The sequence below is a fragment of the Sander lucioperca genome, chromosome 20 (assembly GCF_008315115.2).
Source record: "Sander lucioperca isolate FBNREF2018 chromosome 20, SLUC_FBN_1.2, whole genome shotgun sequence".
Classification (NCBI taxonomy): domain Eukaryota; kingdom Metazoa; phylum Chordata; class Actinopteri; order Perciformes; family Percidae; genus Sander; species Sander lucioperca.
Window position 1 is genome coordinate 1,565,583 of NC_050192.1, and position 25,444 is coordinate 1,591,026.

General features: G+C 41.4%; 2 protein-coding genes across 3 annotated transcripts in view; both read left to right on the top strand.

Annotated features, from left to right (window-relative positions):
* The first annotated feature begins 5,260 nt into the window (after window positions 1-5,260).
* samm50l (sorting and assembly machinery component 50 homolog, like) lies at window positions 5,261-21,158 on the top strand. Its single transcript, XM_031288182.2, has 15 exons — window positions 5,261-5,486; window positions 6,472-6,585; window positions 7,294-7,395; window positions 8,712-8,799; window positions 9,896-10,002; window positions 12,968-13,098; window positions 13,302-13,389; window positions 14,260-14,388; window positions 14,590-14,661; window positions 14,932-15,018; window positions 15,246-15,316; window positions 16,328-16,395; window positions 17,443-17,589; window positions 17,960-18,101; window positions 20,906-21,158. Exons 1-15 carry the CDS (start codon window positions 5,466-5,468, stop codon window positions 20,949-20,951), a joined length of 1,413 nt encoding a protein of 470 aa, XP_031144042.1. The 5' UTR covers window positions 5,261-5,465; the 3' UTR covers window positions 20,952-21,158.
* Window positions 21,159-23,813: 2,655 nt separating this feature from the next.
* The window catches only part of aldh1l2 (aldehyde dehydrogenase 1 family, member L2), a 34,582-nt gene continuing 32,951 nt past the window's right edge, over window positions 23,814-25,444 (top strand). For both annotated transcript variants that reach the window (XR_004896019.1, XM_031288180.2), the window contains exon 1: window positions 23,814-24,065. Coding sequence is in view for 1 of the 2 variants with exons in the window: in XM_031288180.2 (XP_031144040.1) it covers window positions 24,018-24,065 (48 nt within the window). In the remaining variant the exon portion in view is untranslated. The remainder of the gene's footprint in view (window positions 24,066-25,444) is intronic.

Consider the following 25,444-nt stretch of genomic DNA (forward strand, 5'->3'; position numbering starts at 1 on the left):
ACTCTTGCTGTTTTAACTTATAAAGAAATAATCCAAAGCCCCCATTGTTGCCCTAAGGACACCTAAAGGTCCCGAGACCATAGTTTGGGAACCACGTAGGCATTACTGTATAAGGGCAATTTAACCCTTGTGTTGTCCTTCTTCTGTTTGTTCTGTAAAGTATAAATGATCACCCCATTCTGTGTTACATCTTCTTAGCCAACGTCATTCCAACCTATTACCACTAGTGTTTACTAGTGATAAGATGAACTTATACCTACTTTCTGAGTTTAAAAAAAGCACAAAGTATGAATTATTTTCAGTAACAATTAAAATCAGAGGATGTGGAGTGGATCACAGACTGGTATGTGTCAACGTTTAGTCAGGAAACTGTTTTGAAACCATAGACTGTATAATATGAATGGACAGAGCATGTGTGACGTCACCCATTGGTTTGTGGAGATCTGCTATGAGTCGTCGAGTTTGCCGTTACGGGCGCAGCCATCCTGGTTGGGATGTGACGATTTTAGACGAGAGGGAGGAGTGAGGGAGGAGCCACGTTACGTTACACACTTTCACTGGCAATCACATCATAGCCACGCCCTAAAACACCCCCTGCTTTATCAACGAGACCATAATTCAAAAAGTTGCAGAAGACTTAAAACTAGTGATTGAGACCATAAACTCATTATGAAAATGTTTCCTGAGGTAATAAATCAAGTGAGAAGTGGATCACTTTCTCATAGACTTCTACAGAAACAGACCTCCTTTTGCATAAAGTTGAATAAAAACCCCACAAGTTAATGAGCGTAATGATCCGATCCTTCATTTTACTTGCAAAAAGCATTGTATGGAACCATCCATGTTATTTTTGAGGCATTTTGGTTTTAAGTAACCTATATTTTTGATAAAGAAGCTTTGAAAACGGGTCAAATTTGACTTGAGGACAACAGGAGGGATCACAAGCACCGACTCAATGTCAGAGTCTAGGAAGGCTAACATTCGGTAACTTTTTTTTTCTCCTTCTACACTCATCGACTCACTATTTGAATCATGATGAAGCTGTAAGGAGGTTTTAAGAATTAAGAAATGCTGACACCCAGTGGTTTGACATCATGGCTCCAGAATGGATCACATTATTGTCAAAGCATTACGCGCAACCTTAGGTAACTAAATGAATGAAATGGTCACACACTAACTGACACACGGACCTTGAGCAGGCCAGTATATCAGCAGAGAATACATGGTTGGTTTATGGAGCTCAGGACTAAACAGGTTGGGTGAATGTGCGTAACGGGGGCACACCCCCGATGGGGGCCATATGTCAAGCAGGTTAATCCAGCTATGTCAAAGGTCACCGACCATTCATTCATTTAAAGGATTAAAAAACAGTCAACGTAAATATGGTGATTATCTTTGTTTTAAGCCTTTTTAAATGAGTTAACAGTTCAATAACAACACATTTCCTTGTTGGTTGTTGAGCCAAGAATGGAAGTTCAAGGATCACAATTTAGGTAACTCGTGAACAGGCCTATAGTGGTTTTTATTAATGTTAGCCATTATGTCTGCAAACTTAAAATATAGTCACAGAAACACAACTTTATTTTTCTCAGATATAAAGAAGGACGTCGCTGAGTGGTCGTTGTTATTTCCCATTTTTGATTGAATTTATCAATAGCCTATAGGTACGTCTAGTTACAATTTTATGGATGCTATTTTTAATAGTTTTACAGACTAGTAGACCTACAACAAACAAGACAGGGCCGAAGCTGGCTGGGAACTCACCTCAGTCTAAACTGAGGTGCAATTTATAATACAGAAGAGTATAAGGGTCCGTGTACGTTTTAATAGTTTGTTTTTTCGTTTGAACCACAAAACAAAATAAGGAGAAACCACCTGTTTTTCGTTTGTCGTTTCAAACCAAAAACAAAGAAACGATAAAAAAAGAGCCGTTCTCCCGTTTTTGGTTTCTGAATCTAAAAACGACTAAACCAAATTCAAATAACGGTCCGATTTTGTTTTTTTGAAATTCCTTTTTTCATTTCTCCGTTTGAATATCTACATTAAAAGAAAGACAGGTTGGCCAAGTGACCCGGAAGTAATAGTAAATATAGCCTATAAAAATAAAAGCCAAGCTGTTAGAACGGTCATAATATGCAGCACTAACGTTATACCAGAGTAACGTTAGAAGAAAAAAATCAATCAATAAATAGACTTATATAAACCTGGACTGAAAGAAATATGTTAACAACAGTAGTTTATTACAGTGATTTAATATCGTGCCTATCCACGTACACATCACCAGTCACGTTTAATGAGCGCATTGTTTGGTTCAATCCAGTTGGTAATAGTTAACCTAAGAACTTATTGTGTGTGCAGAGTTGTTACTGTTAGCACTATATTATATAATTAAATTAATATAATGGAAAAGCTACAGAAAAGTGTTGGGCCCATGGTGGGGCTATCATTGGATACCGCCTGATGCATTTTGTTTTTCTAGCACCTCATATTCATTCAAGTAGTCTTCTTTGAAATGTGTACCTTGAAAATGATTTGTTTACATTCCAGATTGATTATAAAGGCTAGTTGTTGTCAGCAGTTACTAGGCATATTGGTAATATTAAGCAGAATAGCCTACTTAACAACTGCCATCATTATGTATTGCTACAGGACCACACTACAGAGAACACCTCCTAAAGTTTTGATAATATTTATGGAATATCATTTATGGAATTGTATTTTTACTTTTACATACACACATTTTTCAGATAAAGTTCAGGCAGTGTAGTGATGCACAGTTCACTTCTCCATCATCTATTGCTACGATATCTGTCATTGCACAGTCCAAATGATATATTGAGCTGCAGTCAGAGGGAGTGAAAGCAAACAAATGTTGATTGCTTATGCTGCTTAAGACACATAGGTGTACAGACACATTCTCATTTCTTACTTTTATGCCATTCTAAAACATTTTTATGTTAACATTTAAGCTTTCATTGAAATATAAAGACAGTGCTGCAAGTCTGATCATAAGTAAGGACAGTCAAAGTGTGGACAGATGAGGTCACCACCCAGGAGAGCCTTGACGATTATACATCATCAGTGTGACATCTTACATCAGCAAATGTGCTGATGATGATGTGGTTTATACTATATAACCTGTTATATTGTGACAAAAGAAATCTACCCACCTACCTTAAAGAAGAATAAAGTGAATGTTTTGGAAAGGCCAAGTCAAAAGTTCTGACCTTAAAATGACTGAAATGTTGTGGAAGGATGAGGAAGCAAGCAGCTCATGTGAGGAAACCCACCAACATCCAAGAGTTGAAGCTGTTCTGTACAGAGGAATGGGCAAAGATTGGTCCAAGTCAATAAGCAGGACTGTTCAAAAGTTACTGGAAACGTTTTGTTGCAGTTATTGCTGATGTACTCAGCGTTGACAGCCTGTTTTTAGTAATGTAATTATGTTGTTGGACTTTCTTTTGAGGACCTTGTAAAATGTTCTTACCTTAGGGCTTCACAGTAAATGTTCTGCAGCCATAGATTGTACATGCAATGCCTTTGAAAGCATGTATGTGCTATATATGTTGAATAAATGTTTAAGACTATGGATTCTCTTCACTTGCATGACACAATGGGAGTGTTGTATGTTATACACACTGGAATGTGTATAGAGAAGAACGATTCACACAGTATATAGCACACTGGTAAATCATTCTTTTTGGCCAGATGGCCTACATTAGGACATTTCGGATGTGAGTTTGTTGTCTGAGCTGCTAAGAAGCTGATAGCAGCGTTAGAATCAGGTTAAAACAGAAGGGCATGCAGGTTTAACTCTGGGCTGGGGGTGAATGATGATGATGATAACTAGGTTGCAAATAAAATCTAAATCAAAAACCAAATGAAATGAACAACAATAAATACATCTATATCAGTAATCTTGATTTAAAACAGTTACCAAAGACACAATACAGTCAGTCATTTAAATACTGCCACCTGCTGGTAGAAAGGGGAAACATTACGGTGGAAACCACATTAAATATGAATTTAATTATATAATATAGTGCTAACAGTAACAACTCTGCACACACAATAAGTTCTTAGGTTAACTATTACCAACTGTATTGAACCAAACAATGTGCTCATTAAACGTGACTGGTGATGTGTACGTGGATAGGCACGATATTAAATCACTGTAATAAACTACTGTTGCTAACATATTTCTTTCGGTCCAGGTTTATATAAGCCTATTTATTGATTGATTTTTTTTCTTCTAACGTTACTCTGGTATAACGTTAGTGCTGCATATTATGATATATTATCATATTATGATATATTATGATGTTCTAACAGCTTGGCTTTTATTTTTATAGGCTATATTTACTATTACTTCCGGGTCACTTGGCCAACCTGTCTTTCTTTTAATGTAGATATTCAAACGGAGAAATGAAAAAAGGAATTTCAAAAAAACAAAATCGGACCGTTATTTGAATTTGGTTTAGTCGTTTTTCGTTTTTGGATTCAGAAACCAAGAACGGCTCTTTTTTTTTTTTTTACCGTTTCTTTGTTTTTGGTTTGAAACGACAAACGAAAAACAGGTGGTTTCTCGTTATTTTGTTTTGTGGTTCAAACGAAAAAACAAACTATCAAAACGTACCCTGACCGTACACGGACCTATAAGGGCTACATTTGAAATACTTTATTTTAGTTTAAAGTCAGAATTGTGAATTTAAAGTCAGTATTCTGACTTTAATTCAGAACCGGCGGGAAAGAAATGACAAACACCGCCATCTGCTGGAAGAGCTCCTTTCCATATGGTCCCGCCCCGCCCACTTCAATGCGTTTTCTCATTTCTATCCAATCACAGAGAGAAGACAGGGTGATGCCTTTAAGAGCAATACTTTCGTAAGCTTTGATAATGTTGTCTTAGTTAGTAGCTTTTCTCTCTGCTGTCTGGTACCACTCATTTGCTACATTGTAACATCTAACATTAGGCCTACAATATCCTAATATTGCAAGAATGTAGATGGGTCAAACTGTGGCCGCTGGGTTTGCTCCTGCTCCCTGGTTTTATGGCTGCGGAGCCACTTCACAGGAGCTTGTAGCTTTTAGCATCACTAATACAATGTCATTTAGTGAACTCATGTTGCCTACATATCCACACCTGCGTACCTGATTGTTCATTCCTTCTGTTGTGTATTGCTTAAATTCTAACATAAAATAATACATTTTCTTTCCATGTAGGACCTTTTACACGGAAAACATAAAATTGCCTACATAACGTTCCTGGTTTATGAAGACCTTTGTTAAGGTTGTTATATTACGAGGAGTACTTGAACACAGCACGAGATCCAGGCAACTGTCATGGCGTCTCCCTTGAAGGGGGTTTGGTACTGGAGAAAGTAGCCGCTGTCATTTATCAGTTTTCTCCTGTGTGCGGAGCACCTAACGCCGACTGAAGAGGCTTTTAGGAGCGGATAGTTACAATGGGGACTGTCCATGCTAAGGTAAACTCCATTTCTCCCTGACAGCTGGCATTTCTGTGGCTTTTTGACTATGACCTCCTTGCCCAGTCAGTGCTGAAGGCTGCAGCCTCCCCAGCGTTTGTACTCGGTGTACTGTTCCACCCAGTCGGTCGAAGACCAACAATAAAGAAAACTGACGGGTGAACTTGAGTGTATACCGGTGAACTGTGAATGGCGAAGCGATATAACATAGTCTTTAGCTAATTTAAATGCCCGTAATGCTGCCTGTATGACGTTAGCCAGGGCGGCATTTTCAAACGAAGACATCATCATATCATTTTTGACAACTCGATGTAACGCTTCTCATTGTGGTGATATTTAAGTGGCACGTGGTGCTTTCAGACTGTTTTTTACAGAGAGGAACATCACAAGAAGCCATTTTTTTGTGTGTGTAATAAACTCAGAAAATAATTTCATATATATATATATATATATATATATATATATATATATATATATATATATATATATATCTCTTACAGTTGATATATTTACCTCTGTCACCACCTTACAATAACCAAACATTCCAGAAGATACAGTTTCTATGGTCTCTTATCCCAATATCAATATTATATATTATATTATAACGTGTACACAAGTCAACTGTCCAGAACTCTCCACGTACAGTGACTTTCACTGGCTGTAGGACATCAGAAACACTCGAGTCCCCTCTCAAAACCCCACCCCATTGACATTCCTGCCCTTTTAAAGGTGCCATACGTACTATTTTTGTTATGTTTTTGTATTGGACTGTTAGGATTACCTATAAAGTCTCACCTTACCTGACTTCATAATACAATTCGATACAAAAACAAAACGAAATGCGACCTCAGAAATGATCTTAGAGGTTGACTCAACTCCTCTGATGACAAAGTAGGATTTCTTCTGGGGGGGGGGGGGCGGCGTGTTCTGTTAACCTTGAATGTACAGGCGGCGTCTTTTAACATAGTGCTTATCACTGCTGCAGAGTCTGGATCCTCTCCCGATGCATGGCCGGGACTTGGGCGTCAACCCTGATGACTTGATGGAGCCTCCAGAACCGGAGCAGGAGTCTAAGCAGGAGATCCTCGAAAACAAAGATGTGAGTAGTAGCAGCAGCAGTAGTAGTAGTAGTAGTAGTAGTAGTAGTAATAATAATACCAGTACCATAGTAGATCTTGTAAAATATTGTAGAACAATCTTTCTGGTGATGTGTAACGGTAATGTGATGGGTGGCGCAGTGGATATGACACATACCTTTTGGTGTGGGAGATCTGGGTTCAATTCCCACTGCGACACTTAAAGTGCTCATATTATGCTTTTTGGCTTTTCCCCCTTTCCTTTATTGTGTTATGTATCTTTTTTGTGCATGTTATAGGGTTACAAAGTGAAAAAGCCCAAAGTCCACCTCAAAGGGACTTACCATCTCCAACAGAAAACACTGTTCACAAACTGCTCCAAACAGCTCTGTTGTAGTCCAGCCTTTACTTCAGAGACAAACGTGGTCACTTTGGAACACACGTTATAATGCTCACCTAGCTGCTAGCATGGCACGCCCTCATACTCTGCTTCTGACTGGCTAGTAGTCCTTACCTAGCTACTGTCAGGGCACGCCCTCATACTCTGCTTCTGACTGGCTAGTAGGGGAAAGGGGAAATACATATAGAACAGTTGTAAATGCATTTAAGTGCAAAAACCCAGATATTTTTACTTGATATCACAGTCTAGGAAATCTTGCACTTGTCAGCTAAATCCATTTTGGATGTGTTTGCATGTGAAAATAATTCAGGTGAAATATGTTTGATTGCAGGTGGTGGTCCAACATGTTAACATCCAGGGTCTTGGAAGAACTAAAGAGGATCTGCTCGGCTATGAGATCTCTGAGGTTTTCCACGCCAAAAACCTCATTGATGTATGTATTCATGACTGTACTGCACTTTAACACAAGGGTTCTCAACTGGTCTCACCCTGTGACCCACATTTCCCCATGGTCATTAAAGGTACACTGTGTAGTGTTTGAAGTATTTTATTAGCTAAAGTCAATGTCTTCATTCATAAATATGTCCTCATTGGTGTAAAATGACCTCAGCCAATGATCTGACTTATCCTCGTAAGTGAAGAATTTCTTATCTGTATTTACATTGGACGGGTAAGTCCAAGGAGGCTTCCATGTCGTTCCGCAATTTTGAAAAACTATAATGGCTGAGAGGGACATAAAGCACTAGCCTACCTGTCTAGCTAATCCACAACGCGTTTTCGTTCAGAGCCAGCGTCACGTGACTGAATCCAGCTGAAACGGAGAAGGAGATCAGTGCCCCGGCAAATTTGAAAGCCTGCACTGCACTTTAATTCATAATGGAGGATCATACTTATGCCGAGCCACAGGAGAAGGAATCCTCGTCGCCAAAAAAGCAAAAATTGGAAGACATGTTACCGTAGTTGCAACACGCATTTGAAAAAGCATTTAAATGCTTAATACAATTTCACCACTAGATGGGAGAAATTCCTACATAAATATTTAACATAAATACACATTTACGTGTGCAAAGTGCATTTCAGAACACATTAATAAGAAACTTAGGAAGAGCATGCCAACTGCATGGACAAAAGTGACTAAAATAAATGAAATATCAAAACTGCACAAAATAAATAAGGCCACACAATTAGATATTTAACTTCTATGCATATCTCTGCATTCAGAGAACATTAGTAAGGAACTGAGGAGGACCATGACAAATATATATATATATATATATATATATATATAAAAAGCCCACAAAACGAGATGTTTTCACCTAACCTGTCATTTCTGTCCCTTTTATCCTCAATGTACGAAAATCAACATTTTAAATACTCTGGGTCATATTTGGCCACCTTGCCTCCGAACATCAACACAAACCTAAAGTGAACGTTAATCAAATGATGGTTACCATGGCTACGACGCTAGACTGCTGCACGGCTCGGACGCGTGTCCGTCAAAATGTGTTGTTTCAAAAGAAAAGACCGTATTAAATATTATTTTATCCAATTATTGACCAGCTGTCCGCGACCCGCCAAGAACGGGTCCGCGACCCACTTTTGGGCGGCGACCCACCAGTTGAGAATCACTGCTTCAAGGCATTGCCACACTCTGACTTGATAAGTTTCCAGTTCTGAAAAGTTTTAGAATTTGGAGTCCAGTAGATGAGGTTTCCTATGTTCAGAGCTGTGTGTCTGTCTTGGTTCCAGGTGATGAAAAAGTCTCACATCGCCAGACAGAGGCTGCTCCGCCTGGGAGTCTTCAAAGAGGTGGAGGTCCTTATCGATACGTCTGAAGGTAGCTCATTCACACCTTCTTTCCAAAAAAAGAGCCACACCACTATAGAATCATTTCTATTTACTCAAACCCAAATATGAAAGAACGTTTTCTTAAAGGAACACGCCGACTTATTGGGACTTTGTCTTATTCACCGTATCCCCCAGAGTTAGATAAGTCCATACATACCTTTCTTATCTCTGTGCGTGTTGTAACTCTGTCTGACTCACCCAGCTCTAGCCTAGCTTAGCACAGATCCTGGAGGTAACTGGTTCCAACTAGCCTACTGTTCCCAATAAGTGACAAAATAACGCCAACATGTTCCTGTTTACATGTTGTGATTTGTATAGTCACAGGGTGTACAAATAACAAGGTCACATGACACACAGCCATCTTCTAACCGTATACAAACTGGGAACTATATTCTCAGAAGGCGAAGCACTGCTACTTCTGCTACTTGGGCGGAGTGATTAGCACAACACCTGAAAAGCAGCGTTGTTAGTCTCTGCTCCTCACCACAGGGCTTCTCAGGTGCTGCCAGCAAATCACTCCGCCCAGGTAGCAGAAGTAGCAGTGCTTCGCCTTCTGAGAATATAGTTCCCAGTTTGTATACGGTTAGAAGAAACATCCTCCGAGCTAGAGCTAACAATCAAATGATGTTTATCTTTTTTTTTTGAGAAAGATTCTCATCGCACACTCGACAGCCATTTTAAATCCAGAGCTGGTCTCCCTACATGCACATGTTCCACCAGAACAAGTCCCTTCCCGAGGCTATTCTGCAGAGCTACCGTACCTGCGTCCGGTGCTTAGCGCCACTCAAGACGATTGTGATTGGTTTATAGAAATGTAAATAAACCAGAGCCCGTTTTTCATCCCATCCCGGGATGTACGTTTGGTGTAGCCAGACCTTCCTTCGCAGCGCTGCGGAGGAAGGTCTGGCAACGCGGAACGGAACAGGTAATTAAAACATGGCTGTTTTTCTGTCATGCATTTGGAAAAAAAAGTTTTGCTCTGAGATGTGACTGCATGGTGTTTTCCTATGGGGCAATGGCTGTGTGACGTGTATTATGCAGAATCAAACCTTCTTCCCCCTGATTGGTTCTCCCTCCCCTCTCAGGTTCCGATGCTCTTCCCAACGGTCTGGATGTAACGTTTGAGGTGACGGAGGTAAAGAGGCTGACAGGAAGCTACAACACCATGGTTGGCAACAATGAAGGAAGCATGGTGAGAGACCACAACACTTCCACATCATTCATGTCAGTCATATTTTGCTCTTTATTATGGGCTAGGGATTAGACAGGGGGCATAGCATGGTGAATTAGTTTACTCAGGTTTGTCAAGCACACATCCTAGAAAGATTTTTATACCACGGCCATGGTAAATGCTCTCTGATTGGCTGCCAGGAGTCTGATTAAATTGTCACATGTGTCAAACTCGAGGCCAGCGGGCCAAATCGGGCCCCTCGCAAATGTTGATCTGGCCCACCTAGTTGTGCACCCAACCAAAAAGACGGGGAAACTGTTTGCAAACTGTAATTACGTGACGCTCAAAGCAGAATTTGGCAGATTTGCCGACTTTGAGACTCAGAAATTCCCACGGAACTAGAGAGAGAGTTGGCATCTTCAGGCTGTGAAACAGCTTGTTGTAAAAAATGTAATCATTGTTCTGCTTGAACTCTATGATGGCTAAGGGATTTTTTTTGCTGACTTTTAAGGGCTTTATGTGGACCAAACTGTAACTGAAAATTCAAAGATATTTGACTATTTCGGTTCAATAAAAGCATGTCAATTAGGGCTGGGCAATATATTGATATTATATTGATTATATGAGGCTAGATATCATCTTAAATGTTGGATATTGTAATATCCTGATATGACACAAGTGATGTCTTTTTCTGGTTTTAAAGGCTGCATTACAGTAAAGTGATGTCATTTTCTGAACACACCAGACTGTTCTAGATGTTCCATTATTTGCCTTTCCCCATTTAGTCATTATATCAACAATAACTGATGATTATTTATCAAAAATCTCATTGTGTGCATATTTTGTGAGAGCACCAATTGTCAACACTACAATATCGCCACAATATCAATACTGAGGTATTAGGTCAAAAATATCGGGATATTTGATTTTCTCCATATCGCCCAGCTCTAATGTCAATAAACTCTACATGTCTGGCCCTTGATGTGATTCTCATTTCCCAGTGTGGCCCTCAGTAGGGCTGTTGGAACGAATACCGAAAGTTGAATATAATTCGAATAGTAAAAAAATCGATACCATTCGAATGCTGAAATAACTATTCAAATGTGACTTTTTTTTATAAATATGTTGGCTGACGTTAGCAAATCTCCCTCTTCTCGCCTTGGCCTACCCGCATGTGTCACTCATGTCACGTCTTATGAACAATAACTTAGCGGGAGTGAGAAACACAAGGCATTGTGAGGTCTAAGGTAAAGTACGTACCGAGTAACGTTAGTACAACATTACGAAGCTAACGTTATGTACCCTTAGTGACATTGAGTCTGACACCCCCGACTTAGATTATGGTGCCAGTGGGCATTTTGTTCTGGGCTGATTGCAGCCTCTCTGTTAGATTGTTGTAACTATAGCAACAATACCACAGCTTTCTGTGGCTTTCTTCACCTTCACCCCACCTTTTACTCTACTTTGTCATGACAACTTGTCGTGCGGAAAAAAGGATTTGAAGCAAATCTGCGTCCACGTGAATCACATATTCATCACACGATAGTGCTAAATGTTTATAAAAGTATATTTGATCATCTTATCAGTATTAGGTTATGTTATAGGCGTCAGGACCACATTTTCAGCATGTCGGAGCTGAAACGATTCAGTCGATAGACTTAATAATAGACCATTTTCACGGCAGACATGTTGACATGTCATAGTAGGAAAAGCACAGGTGTATTCAGAACCATTAATGATGGCTACATTCCACTTAGGAGAGGCCCTGGTATTGTGCATGCTGACTCACTGAAATAGCTTACTGGGACACTTGATGGAACTGAGCCATCATTAAGGTTATCAATTCCAGCTGTTCTTTTCCTACTATGACAAGTCAACATGTCTGCTGTGAAAAAGGTCCATTGTTATATTAATTGATAATGAAAACAATTGTTAGCCGCAGCTATGGTTGGATATCGGTTCTCGACACCTGGCAGCGGTGGAAGAAGTATTTAGATCCTTTATTTCAGTAAAAGTACTAATACCACACTGTAAAAATACTCTGTTAAAAGAAAAGTCCTGCATTGAATATGTAACTCAAGTAAAAAGTACTCAATGCAGAAACTCCTCACATTTTAGAAACGATCAAAACAGTGTTTAATCCGCTAAGTGCACTTGTAGGCCTATATATTGTTGGGTAGTTTAATTTATTAGTAGTAGTAGTTTAAACATTGTATTTTATAAACTGCGTGTGCTTTTGTGTGCAGAAATCTTAATGTGTAAAGTAACTAAAGCTGTCAGATGAATGTAGTGGAGTAAAAATACATACAATATTTCTCTCTGAAATGTAGCGGAGTAGAAGTAGAAAGTGGCATGAGAACAGAAGACTCAAGTCAAGTACAAGTACCTCAACATTTGTACTTTAGTACAGTACTTGAGTAAATGTACTTAGTTACATTCCACCACTGCCTTCAAAGTATCAACCGAAATAACCCAGTACCAAGTAGTATTGTAACTTCTTCAGTCAAACGGTACCTGCAGTCGATCCTGTTTGTACCCAGATCTAGAAAAAAGTGCTATTTGTGTGCTTTTGCTCGCAGCCAATCACCGAAGCGCGTTCCTCCGTTTAATGCGACATGTGATTGGCGTAAAAAATAAGTCCTTATGTTTGTAGATACATTTCCTGTGAAAATCTAATTATTATTATCATTATTTAAAATAAAAATAAAAAAGTCACAGGTAGGTAAAACGGTGAAGATAAAAAAAAAAAAGAAGGCCTAGAGGGGCCAACACGTTAAGTATCTTCAATAAATGGTGATGCTATATTAAAAAAATAAATAAAAAAAAGACATCATCATCAGCACCTCCAGTGAGTTGTTAGTAACAAGTTAATGACATCTGGACACATGGTGCTATCGCAGTGAAAGAAAAACCTCAGTACAAGCCTAAATGGTCCCAGACCTAAGTGGCTTTGTGCTAACAGTACTGTATTTGTCCGGTCTTCCAGGTGCTGGGTCTGAAGTTGCCCAACATGTTCGGTCGAGCTGAGAAACTCACCTTCCAGTTCTCCTATGGGACCAAGGAGACGTCCTATGGCCTGTCCTTCTTCAAGCCCCAGCCCGGACACTTTGAACGCAAGTATGTCAGTGAGCGTTCTGAAACGTCTGTCGATGGCGTGTCCGAGAAAGCGTAGACATCCTCGCTACATAAGAGTAAACGCAGTGCTTTTCAAGACGGCCGATTCTCAAAACTCGGGATTGCCAGTGCTAGTTTGAATGCACGACCGAGGCACAGTTAGGAGTTGTTTTTTTTAAATTCAGATTTGCTGTTTTCTGTTTCAGCCTCACACTCAACATGTACAAAGTCACCGGTCAGTTCCCATGGAGCTCCTTGAAAGAGACCGACAGAGGCGTTTCTGCAGAATTAAATGTAAGAGGCTGCCTTTTTTTTTTTTTAACATGCTTCGGCACACAAATGTCTTAACATATCATGCTCATAATGCAAATTGAAATGGAAATTTGAGAGAGAGAGGAAGAGTTGGTGAATACGTACACGCTCTGTATTTTTGTACAGCAGTTCCAACTCCAAACTGCAATCAGACACAACACGTTTGTTTGTATGCTTTGAAGAAAAAGTCTCAAGACAGCTCAGGCATTTTTGTAGCTGTTGCCTACCCTTGCCAAAAGTCTTAAATGGTATTAACATAAGACCTGCAAAGAGCGGATATTGCATCAACCTGCACATATTGTTTATGTTTATAACATGTTATGTTCTTTACAAAGGAAATAAATGTCAGACTGACTGACCGACATGTGATGTGCATTCTTCTTAGAAAACAATGAGGTTTTAGGAATGTCTCATGATATATTGTCTCTAGAAGAGTATTATTCAACTTTTGTTTTTGTTAAAGATGGAAAAGAAAATCGCAATACTATCGAATTGCAATACTTCTAGAATCGCAATAAATGAAAATGCAACACAAATGGAATTGGTGCCCATGTGTCGTTAAAGAATTGAATCGGGACAAAAGTATATGGTCCCAGCCTTACTGTTGACGCACGAACGCACACACACACACACACACACACACACACACACACACACACACACACACACACACACACACACACACACACACACACACACACACACACACACACACACACACACACACACACACACAGCTGTTTAACTATGCAGGATTGACACGTTATCTGCAAGACCAAATTGTAACTGCTGAGTTGACTTAAACTAAGAACCTCTTCAGCTGAAGTTCTCCATCTTCCTGTCCTCCTGCAGTTTCCTCTCGGGATGACCAACCACACGTTGAAGTGGGAGGGTGTGTGGAGGGAGCTGGGCTGCCTGGCACGCAGTGCGTCCTTCGCCGTGCGAGAGGAGAGCGGACACTCGCTGAAATCTGCCCTCTCGGTACAGCCTGGAGCCGTTTTGTAGCTCCTACTACACTTTTTTTTTGGTTTTATGTCAATTAGTCTCTTCTTAAAAAAACAACTTTTCTTTTCCATATTTGCCTTTTGATGGATATCATTTTCAGGAAATGTTTATAAAGGCTATAAAAGCATTTTGTCCACCGCACCAGTTCAACACAACTTCTGTTTTGTTTGTTTGCAGCACACTCTGTCCATCGATTCAAGGAATTCTGCCATTTTCCCCAGCAGGGGTGCCTTATTCCGGCTCAACCAGGTAAGTGTGGGATGCACCGATACCGATGCCATTATCAGGTATGGGTCCAATGCCGTGCACATGTACTCGTACTTGTAATCTTCAAATTACTCCAATACTACACACGATACCACCTCATAGCAGCGTGACATTAACTTCTCCTACGAGCAAGTATAGGCGGCGGGAGAAGAGCAAGGCCAGCCGTTTAGAGATTTGTGGCTAATTTCAGAAGTTGTATTTTTTTGTGTCGTTTCTCTACCACCAAGGACATTTGATGTGTTTGCCCTGCAGGAACTGGCTGGCTACACAGGAGGAGACGCCAGCTTCTTGAAAGAGGATTTTGAGCTGCAGCTCAACAAGCGGCTCTTCTGGGACTCGGTAAGTCCCTCCAGACCTTTTAACATGACCGCCTTCTAAAAGATGCAACCAATCTTTTAGTTTGTTGTTTTGGTCTTCGGTCTTTTCTTAGACAAAGTAGTTGCGTTAAAGAACCACCAGTGGGCGATAGAGCAGCACTAAATTATTTGAAGATGAATAGCTCTGTTTCACTGAATACTTTTTGTGCAAGGTTTGGTGTAAAAATGCAACATGTTGCGTTCTCTCAGGTCTTGTCTGCTTCTCTGTGGGGTGGGATGCTTTGTCCAATCGGAGGACAGCCGTCCTGCATCGCCGACAGGTGCGTCTGATTTACCCAAGAGCTGTCATCTGGCTCTGACACATCAGCCACACCTCAACATACCACTTCCACACATTTTGGCTCTATTAATGAAGGGATTTCTCTCCAAATATAAAACATCCATTCAAAAATCAAAACTTATATCAGCTTCTTAAAGCTATGGTGCGTAGTTTCGGTTGCCCCCATGAGGAATTCTAACGGTACAGATCCACTTTTGCGACACGACTGAAGCGTGGTGTCGCGACGTCATACATCCATGGTTGATGCTCCACGCCCCTGACCGGCAGCTGATTGGACGAACACGTGACGTGGGTCTGGCTTCTCGAGAATCAATCGAGTGTCATGGCGGCTCGTTCAGAATACGATCTCATATTGTACTAAAATAGTTCTGAAAACATTTTAAGAGAGAAATAGGCCATACAGTTGCTGAATCTGTCTTCATTTCAGATCAACAAAGGTCAGTTTGAAAGATTTTCGTCTACTTCTACTGGATAGTCGCGTCCAACGGATTCATTTGCATAAAGATAGGCATCGGCCAGCTTTTGGACGCGCAGCATTTTTTCAAATGCAGCGCCGCCTTCCCGGAATGCTTTGCGTGCACGTTGAAGTCGCAAAAAAACATGATGGACTCTTCAGAAGAGGTCATTATCTTCACTCGAGTTTCTGCGCGGGAAAGTCACCTGACGCCACAATCTTCTGAACATAGTCATACTGAGAAATCCAGAGAGAGTTGTGTGGAGCTGATAGTCTTAATTAGCTTTGCAGCAACTCATTTGGCAACGGCTGGAATGTAACAAGGTTATTTTTAAGAAGCTATATATTTAAACTGACCCGCTCCTTTAATGTGTTCTCATTTGTCACCCCAAACGTTTTCATTGTTTTAAGTGCTCTTTTTGCTTGAACTTTGTGCTATTAATGAACTCACTGTTTTTTAAATGGCAGATTTGTGAGGTTTATGACAACACTGCACTCTGAGCGGATGGTTCAGTGATAGTTGTGTATTTTGTCCAGGTTCTACCTCGGAGGTCCCACCAGTGTTCGAGGATTTGGGATGTACAGCATCGGACCACAGAGTGAAGGTAAAGACTGTTCAGTCCTGCAGTCATAGAAAACGTGAACAAAGGAAATGTAGAATGTTAATGTGGTTAAAATAATCCAGAATTTGGAACAATGATCAGCTGTTTCTTAAATAGAGACTATGGTTAATCCATTATCTATGTCAAAAGGGAAAAGGCGACATCTGGCTTACTGTCCCAGACGATAAAGCGCAGACAAGGAGCTCCTTAATTGCAAAGAGAGAACATTTTATCAACACTTTAGAAATGCATCAGTGCCAGACCTTCCTCCACAGCGCTGCGGAGGAGGGTCTGGCTAATCCACACAGCATTCTGGGATGGGAGAAAAACGTGCTCTGGTTTATTTGCATACATTTTTTTAAATTTTTTTTTTAAACCAATTACAATCGCCTTGGGCTACACTAAGCGCCAGACAGAGCAAGCAGCAGAGCCAATGCAAAATAGCCTCGGGAAGGAAGAGAAAACTCAGATTGGACAGATAGTCTAGCTAGCTGTCTGGATTTACCCTGCAGAGATCTGAGGAGCAGTTAACCATAGTCCTCAGAAATCCACCAGAGTTTAGAACGCCAACACAAAGGAAGAGGAAGGTTAAGGGACATCCGGCCGAAAAGAGAATTTCCGGTGGCACCGCAGCAATCCCGGAAGTGGAACGTCGTGGATATAGACTAGCATACTGGTGACCTAGTGGTTGAGACGCACACCATCTAACACAGCGTCCCAGGGTCGATTCCAGCTGGAGACCTTTGTTGCACGTCATACCCCTCTCTATCCCAATGTTCTCTGTCTGTCTGTATCAACACTGTCACCATCCAATAAAGCTGTCAGATGAATGTAGTGGAGTCAAAAGTCTAATATTTCTCTCTGAAATGTAGCGGAGTAGAAGATAAAGAGGCATGAAAAGAAAAGACTCAAGTAAAGTACCTCAAATTTGTACTTAAGTACAGTGACTTGAGGAAATGTTCTTAGTTACATTCCACCACTGGTAGTGTCCCATTAAGCGGTGTAGTCCAGCAGCTTCTGATGGTTTAACCCTCTCTCTGTGTGCTCCAGGTGACTACCTGGGTGGAGAGGCGTACTGGGCCGGGGGTCTGCACCTCTACACCCCACTGCCCTTCAGACCGGGCAAGGGCGGCTTTGGAGACCTTTTCAGAACGCACTTCTTCCTCAACGCCGGCAATCTCTGCAACCTCAACTATGGTGGGTGGGCCGAAAATAGCACTAGATGCATTCGATACCTGCTGGGGCTGCACCATGTGAGAAAAATGTGCGATTACGTTGTTGAATATCGCGGTAATGCTATAACTTGTGATAAATATACGGATATTAAAATGCACTCAGTTCTGCATTTCTGCTGCTTTCAGTGTTCTGATAAAATGCAACAGGTAAGCAACCTATTTTTGAACTGTTGAACTTAAAACGAACAAAAGGAAATCATTTCTAACTTTCTTTTATTGAACAAATTCAACATTGAATTGAATATAAAATTGGCACCACTAACGCGATACTTTGCTGTATGGATTTTTTTCCTCCCACCCCTAGTAACCTGTTGAGTGTTGTGTGTGTGCAGGCGAAGGTCCGCGGGCACACCTTCAGAAGCTAGCCGAGTGTATTCGCTGGTCGTACGGAGCGGGCATCGTGCTGCGACTCGGCAACATCGCCAGACTGGAGCTCAACTACTGTGTGCCCATGGGAGTTCAGAGTGGAGACAGGTAGACTACTATTCACTAACACTCCTACATATTTTGTAGCGGCTTCTTTGCAACCTCCATAAGCCGCCGAGAGGCTGAGTTAGGGAACAATCACCTGTATGACGTGCCGTTAGAATAATTCAGATCCACTCTGAGATATGCTTTCAAGGATTTATTGCTCGTTTGAAAGTCGGAGAAAACATCAATAAACAAAATCCAATTGCCTGAAAAATAATGCAAAAAGGTGAACGTAAATGTGGAGAAACTTGCGGTCAACAGAAAATGCAAAAACCCAAGCTCACCCCCTCTCTAGCCTCCGCCATGCAGGTGTCCAGGTGTATAAATAGACTGTTTATTGTGAGACCAACCCCGATGACGTCCTACGTTACGTAATAGGTGAAAACTATAAACCATAAACAAACATAATATACATGGCTCCTATATATTTACATATACCAGGACAAAGGTTCACTCATGATGTTTTTACTGACTTTCACAAAAACGACTAATAATAATGCCAAGGTACTTAATTCCCGTTGAGCTTGTTGAAAAATGGAGAAATGTTCCTTGTTGCATGCTGCCATCTGTGTCATCCATCTCGTCTTCTTTTGAGATCTCACTCCCCTGATGGATTGAGGCTCAATCAGGATCAAGATGAGCCTGCCGAATTTCGCACCCATGTGCTGTTAAAAGTGTCATTCATAACGGCCAAAGCAGCCTCCATAATTCTCAACCAGGAAAGAGGGAAAAATAACAAAAAAAAAACCTTGCAAACAAAACAAAAATCACAACCCCAGATCACAGAGATTTGCCAAAATAATCACACGACCTCTGTGTTTGGCGAAATGTTGTAGGTAACTTGTGGTGGACTTTTTACGTGACAGTTACGGACATGGCAGATTCGCACAGGATTAGGATCACATATGATCTCCACAATTATTACCAATTTCTGGAGATTCCCAGGTAATACTAGTCCCGTGCGAATAGGGCTGTTTAGAATGTTTAGATGAAGCAAATTTACACAGCAGTTCAAAAGGAACTTGTTCCTGGCCATGTTGCCATCTCATGTCAGCATGTGTAGAACTGTTCTGACAATAACTAAACATCTTTCCAGACCTCTGTAGCTCGCTCCTCCTCGCTCATTGAGGCTAGAGGCTACATTAGTCGCTATTAGCATAACGCACAGGACCAAATGGGAGAAGTCTGCCTTCTAAAGTCATTTCTGAAGTAGCCTAACCAGCTTATTTTTGTCTAAACCTAACTAAACTGAAAAATAATTTTAAAAAAAAGAAACGGAAAGAAGGCCAACAATGACTTTTGGTTTCTCACAGGCCACGAACCCCAGTCTCCTGGGTGAAAGCCTTATTTTTTACCCATTCACCTACCACGACCTCCTTCTTTCATTTACTTTGTTGCTCTTTATATATATTTTAGTAACCGGACTTCCTAAACCCCAGCTTTCTGTCAGAAAGCCCTGAAGGCTAATGGTGCGTTCCATTTGTACTCGGAGGTCGGAATTTCCAAGGTCAAAGTCGGAAACACGCCCCCTGACCTTGGATTTCTGAGTTGGGAAGTCGGACAACCTCGCAGTACCCCGAGCTCAAAATCCAACAGTGCTAAAAGCTGTAGTAACATACAGTTTATCAGCACTTCTGTCTTATTTGTGTCTCACTAAATCAGTCGTACACAGAGTCCTGTCCAACTTCTATCTGTGGACATGTTGCTACGCAGTTTGAATGCACAAAAACACAGCGTAATGCGTTGTTATCACCTGGTATTGCCAACAATGGCTTACCTGGCTAGAGCTAACCCCACAATGAAAAATCCGACTTGCGAATGAAACGCATACAACTCGGGTGTGACGTCATTCCCAGCTCCGCGTTCCGGGGTGAATGGAACGCAGCATAAAAGGCCGCCCACACCAAGAACGTTAACTCTAACCATAACTATAACGATGTGAGCATCCACACTGCTGAGCGATGACGTTCTGCAAACGGCGACGTCAAGCACGCACTGCACGCTCCAGCTGATGATAATACATCACAGCAGACGTTGCGACGTGCAATTACAGGAACGTCTGTAGTAATATCCTACGTATTTGTGAATTTGGGTACCTTTTTTATGAGCCAAAAAAGTCTGACCGGAGGCGGTTCCCGGACCACCGACACCGCTGCCTTCTCCAGGCAACAGCAGGCGCACAGCGCTCCAGAGAGCCGGGGATGAGAGCGTGCGGGCGCGTGTCAGATCTGTGCAGAGCACCGGAACAAAATCACCGACAGTATGACAATCACATCTAAAACACAACATTCCCTCTCTGTGGTTTCTGTGACACGAGAAATACTCCGCAGTGTCCCTCTCCGCCGTGCCATGTGGTAAACTCAGATGGATTCTGATTGGCTGTCAGTGTCTCTCCCCGCTGTGCCATGTTGTTAACTCAGATGGATTCTGATTGGCTGTCGGTGTTTCTGTCGTTCATCGAATGGCTCTGAAAGTGATCCCGACGATATCGTTCTCCACTGTCGTTGTTGTTATAGTTGTGGTGTGGATTCCACCATCCACTGGAGTTACAACGATTTTTCAAGCTATAGATTTATAGTTATCATTCTAGTTATCGTTCTTGGTATGGACCGCCCTTAACCTCTCCCAACAGCGAACACGCCCAACTCCCCGACCAAACTGTTGGTTCTCTGGTTCTGCGGCCTTCGTTTAGATCTCTCTTTTTTTCCCTTCAAAATGCTACACATGGCACTGTTCCATATAGGACTTGTTTTAGGATGACAGTAATTCCTCACTTTTCTTTTGTTCTTTCTTCTCTCCTCTCATAGGATATGTGACGGTGTCCAGTTCGGAGCAGGAATACGCTTCCTGTGACCTAATCGCTCCAGGCTGTGATGTGAAAAGGAAGAATGTCTTGTCGTTTGTCACCTGTAACCTGTTGTGAAGTGTGCAACACTAGCATGGGCCCTATGTCCCGGGGAACCCCCCACCCCCCTCAAAACCCTCCTTTGATATGTCACGGCTTTTGAACAACAAAGTGCCAGTGCTGAGCCATAAAACTACTGGAACGTTTTTACAGTACAAACAGAACGGGCTTGAGTCGAAAGCAACCAGATATAAGATTTCGGTTACACTTTACTTGAAGGTATCTACATAAGAGAGACATGACAATGTCATGAACGTTTATGACATAACGCTTCTGTCATTAAGTGTCATTCTGATTGTCATTGATTGTCATGACAAGTTAGGGTTAGGTTAGGGTTAGAGTTAGGGGTTAGGGTTAGAGACTGTATCATGTGTTCATGACAGTGTCATGTCACTCTTATGTAGATACCTTCAAGTAAAGTGTTACCAAGATTTCTTTAGCAGCAACCACAAGACATGACAACAATTACGGTGAATACAATCATGGTGAATCTTTTCCCAACAGCATGCCAGGGCTTATTCTCTTCAACAGACTATTGAGTTATGGGTTTGTCTTTTGAATTTGAGCCCACTGTTGCTCTTTCTTTGGTTTGAATTCTCCAGCGCTGGCACCTTGTCGGTGGAAAAGTCATCAACCAGTGATTTGGCCCACTATGTTTCCTGTGGTGACACAAAGTCAATTATTCTCCAGAATGTTTAAGAGATTTTTAGGGCATGTTCCCTGTTTGCCTTTCCAGGATTGCTTCTTGTCCAGGAGCACGACTTGTTAAGTAATCTTAATTGAACACCACACACTCTTCTGACTGGATGGGTTCCGTTGAGTTGTACTGTGTGATTGAACGGCCGTGGTAGCAGCGAGGGAATTAACCGAAAGAGAACCAGCACTTTGTAATTAAAGCAGCAGTGTTGGAAGGGAATCAACCCCTCATGCCAAAGCAGTTTGCTCAACCCTTGTTTGTCTGATGTGAAAAATGCCGGGTTGATTTCTCAAGGTGGGAACCTCCCCCCCACCCCCACCTGAGCAACATCCACCACCAGTGCTCTTACCGTTAGTCCTCTTTTTGATGTTATTCACAAATAAATCACAGCTGCTCCCCTGGTTTCTCTTTGGATCCTTTGTGCTTTCTCAAATACCCATACAACATTCAGGTGTGCTTCATTAGAATAGTTAGTGCTTCTTGTTCTTGCCTTTTAAAAAGAAGTATTTTTACTTATCGTGGCTGTATTTTATTTTTTTTTTTGTTATTATTTTTTGGGCATTTTTAGGACATTATTGACAGGACAGCTGAAGACATGAAAGGGGAGGGAGAGGGGGGAATGACATTCAGCAAAGGGCCGCAGGTCGGAGTCAAACCTGGGCTGGCTGCGTCAAGGAGTAAACCTCTATATATGGGCGCCCGCTCTACCAACTGAGCTATCCGGGCGCCCAGCTGTATTTAGTTTTTTAGCACTTACCTTAATTAGGTATATGACATTTTGGATCACATCCCTTGCATCTGTTACAAATGCAAAGAACTTTCATCTGTAGACGTTAGTGACATCCCTAAAGCAGTTTTGCAACAGCACATGAGCGTTATTATTTTGTGAATAGTTTAATTTTCCTTATGGGATAAAGGGACATCCAATTAGTGAAATAAATGCAACAGAACTTGCCATGGGGTTATCGGGTCTACAGGGGTGTGTGTGTGTGTGTGTGTGTGTGTGTGTGTGTGTGTGTGTGTGTGTGTGTGTGTGTGTGTGTGTCCTGCCTTGCCTCCCTACCAGTGGTGAAATGTAATTAAGTACATTTACTCAAGTCCAGATGTTGAGGTACTTGTACTTGACTTGAGTCTTTTCTTTTCATGCCACTTTCTACTTCTACTCCGCTACATTTCAGAGAGAAATATTGTACTTTTTACTCCACTACATTCATCTGACAGCTTTAGTTACTTTACACATTAAGATTTTTGCACACAAACAGAAGTTCATAACATACAATGTTTTATTATAAATTAAACTACCCAACAATATACAGGCCTACAAGTATGGCTGATATGATTAGCTGATTAAACTCAAAACTGTTTGGATCGTTTCCAGCTTCAATCAATCAATCAATCAATCAATCAAACTTTATTTATAGAGCACGTTTAAACAACAGAAGTTGACCAAAGTGTACAGAAGAATAAAATGTAAGGATTTTTTCTACATTGAGTACTTTTACTTTTAACACTTTAAGTCCATTTTCCTGATGATACTTACATGCTTTTACTGGAAGTACCATTTTCAATGCAGGACTTTTACATGTAACAGAGTATTTTTTACAGTGTGGTACTAGTACTTTTACTTAAGTTAAAGGGTCTGAATACTCTTCCACCACTCACTGCTCCCTACAGGTTGTGAGCCTAGTTTTATACAGTCTATGGTGTTTGTTGGAAACATGAATATTAGCCATTTAGAAGTGGGCTTGCTTAAGAAGTTGTTTAAATAGCCTATATATTAATAAACCTTTGTATATTTTTTCAAGTTAAATACCTCTTTTTTTAAATGTCTATTATTCAAATTTTGATTTAGGCTAGCAAATCTTTAGTTGGCTTATGAATAGCAAATATAAACACCAAACCAATAATTCAGTCAATTTGTTTGCATTGCTACAGTAACATAGCATCATTTGCAAAGACTAACGCCAAATATTCTCTATTCGTCTCCGCTAACTCTACGGTCGGGTCAGTATGTAGTGACTGCGCGGACGAGGTAGTAGTAACGTAGGCGCCGCGTGAACGCGCACGTACGGTTCCAAGCAGCACGTACTCTGCTGCGGTCGAGTACAGTGCATCCATGCTGGCTGTGGCGAGCCCATAGCAAAGCACACAGCACCTCCTCTGACTCACACAGTCACACACACACTGATAGTCCCACAGAGGCAGGTGTGTGTGATCAGCAGCGCACATACCTCAGCAGCGGGTCGGACAAAACTCTGCAGCATTTGGATTTTATTTTTTTAAAATACATTTTTATATAATATAAAACACCGCCATTATGTTGTGGACGGCGAGCCAAGTCTTAAGGAAATTCTCCACCTCGTCCGTGAGTAACGTTGCTTTTGCTACACCATAGTGCTTTCGATACTTACGTTGCATTAAAACATATAATGTAGCATACATTCTAATAGCATGTCAGGTCGTAGTGACGCGAAGAAGACTGAGCCAGGCTCGGGTCCTGGTAACGGTTCAGTGAGTCACAGTTCATATCCAGGTCATTATTAGTCACTTTGCTGCCATATTTTCAACAAACACAGCAAACATGATGGTGTGTCAGTGCCAGCTTGCCACGCTACTGACCGCTCGCCTCTCTCTCTCCCTCTCCCTTAACGCTAGCCTACTGTACAATATCTGAAAGAGTTGCATCAGCATATGAGCTCCACACTGTAAACCGTCAGCGGCTTACGTACGTGTAGTTTGGCTACTGCAGGGCTGTACCCATTCATTCATTATTTTGGGGGAATGTTTTGATAGCCCCATTGTGTTTGGAGCTACCTTACTGTAGGTCGTTGCTTGGATTAAATGGCTTTAAATGCATTATGAAGCACATTGCAAAAAGCAGCCTGAGACAGTGTCTCGACCACTAGTCCCAAGCATTCATTTGATGATCTGAGCATGGGAAACCTGAAACCTCCTTCCTTAACACATGTGCTGGTACAGTCAGATGGGAGGGAGACACTTGATTCTCTCACTCTGAATTAGGGCTGTGCTCTCTGTCAGCGGCCAATAGTTTTTCTCAGAGAGGCTGGCTTTAACCCCAACAGCAAAGATCCGATGACCAGTTGTTCAGGGGTGGGCTTGTGGGCCCTGGGAAGCATGCAGTTAACATATAAAGAATAAAAACAGAAAGGACAGTAAGAAATACATTAAGTATGCAGTATAACAATACAATAGAATTGACAAATTGACAAGAAATATACAATAACAATTGAAGAGAGGGAAGGAATAGTGCAATATCAGTATAGTATGAGATTTTAGATTTAAATATAAATATAGTGCAAGGAAGTTCAGTGCAATGGTAATATATTAATAACAATATTGTAATTGTAAGATTGAAATATACATGAGGTAGATGAGCAGAACAGTTGATTGACTTTGTTCAGTGTAAGGGTGGGGGCTATTTCTGAGTGTTCAACAGAGTGACTGCTTGGGGAAAGAAACTGTCTCTGTGTCGGCTGGTTTTGGCGAACAGTGCCCTGTGTCACCTACCAGAGGGAAGGAGGGTGAACAGTTTGTGACCAGGATGTGAGGGGTATGCAGAGATTGTTGCTGCCCTTTTCCTGACCCTGGACCGGTACAGGTCCTGGATGGAGGGAAGGTCAGTTCCAGTGATCCTCTCTGCAGCCCTAATTGTCTGTTGCAGTCTGGCCCTGTTTCGTTTGGTGGCTGACCCAAACCAGACAGTGATGGAGGTGCAGATGACAG

Bases quoted from the DNA above. Each gene is read 5' to 3' on its own strand.
- samm50l (XM_031288182.2), top strand. From the start codon at position 5,466: ATGGGGACTGTCCATGCTAAG. The intron at 5,487-6,471 runs GTAAACTCCATT...TCACTGCTGCAG, and splicing joins TGGGGACTGTCCATGCTAAG to AGTCTGGATCCTCTCCCGAT. The intron at 8,800-9,895 runs GTAGCTCATTCA...CTCCCCTCTCAG, and splicing joins CCTTATCGATACGTCTGAAG to GTTCCGATGCTCTTCCCAAC.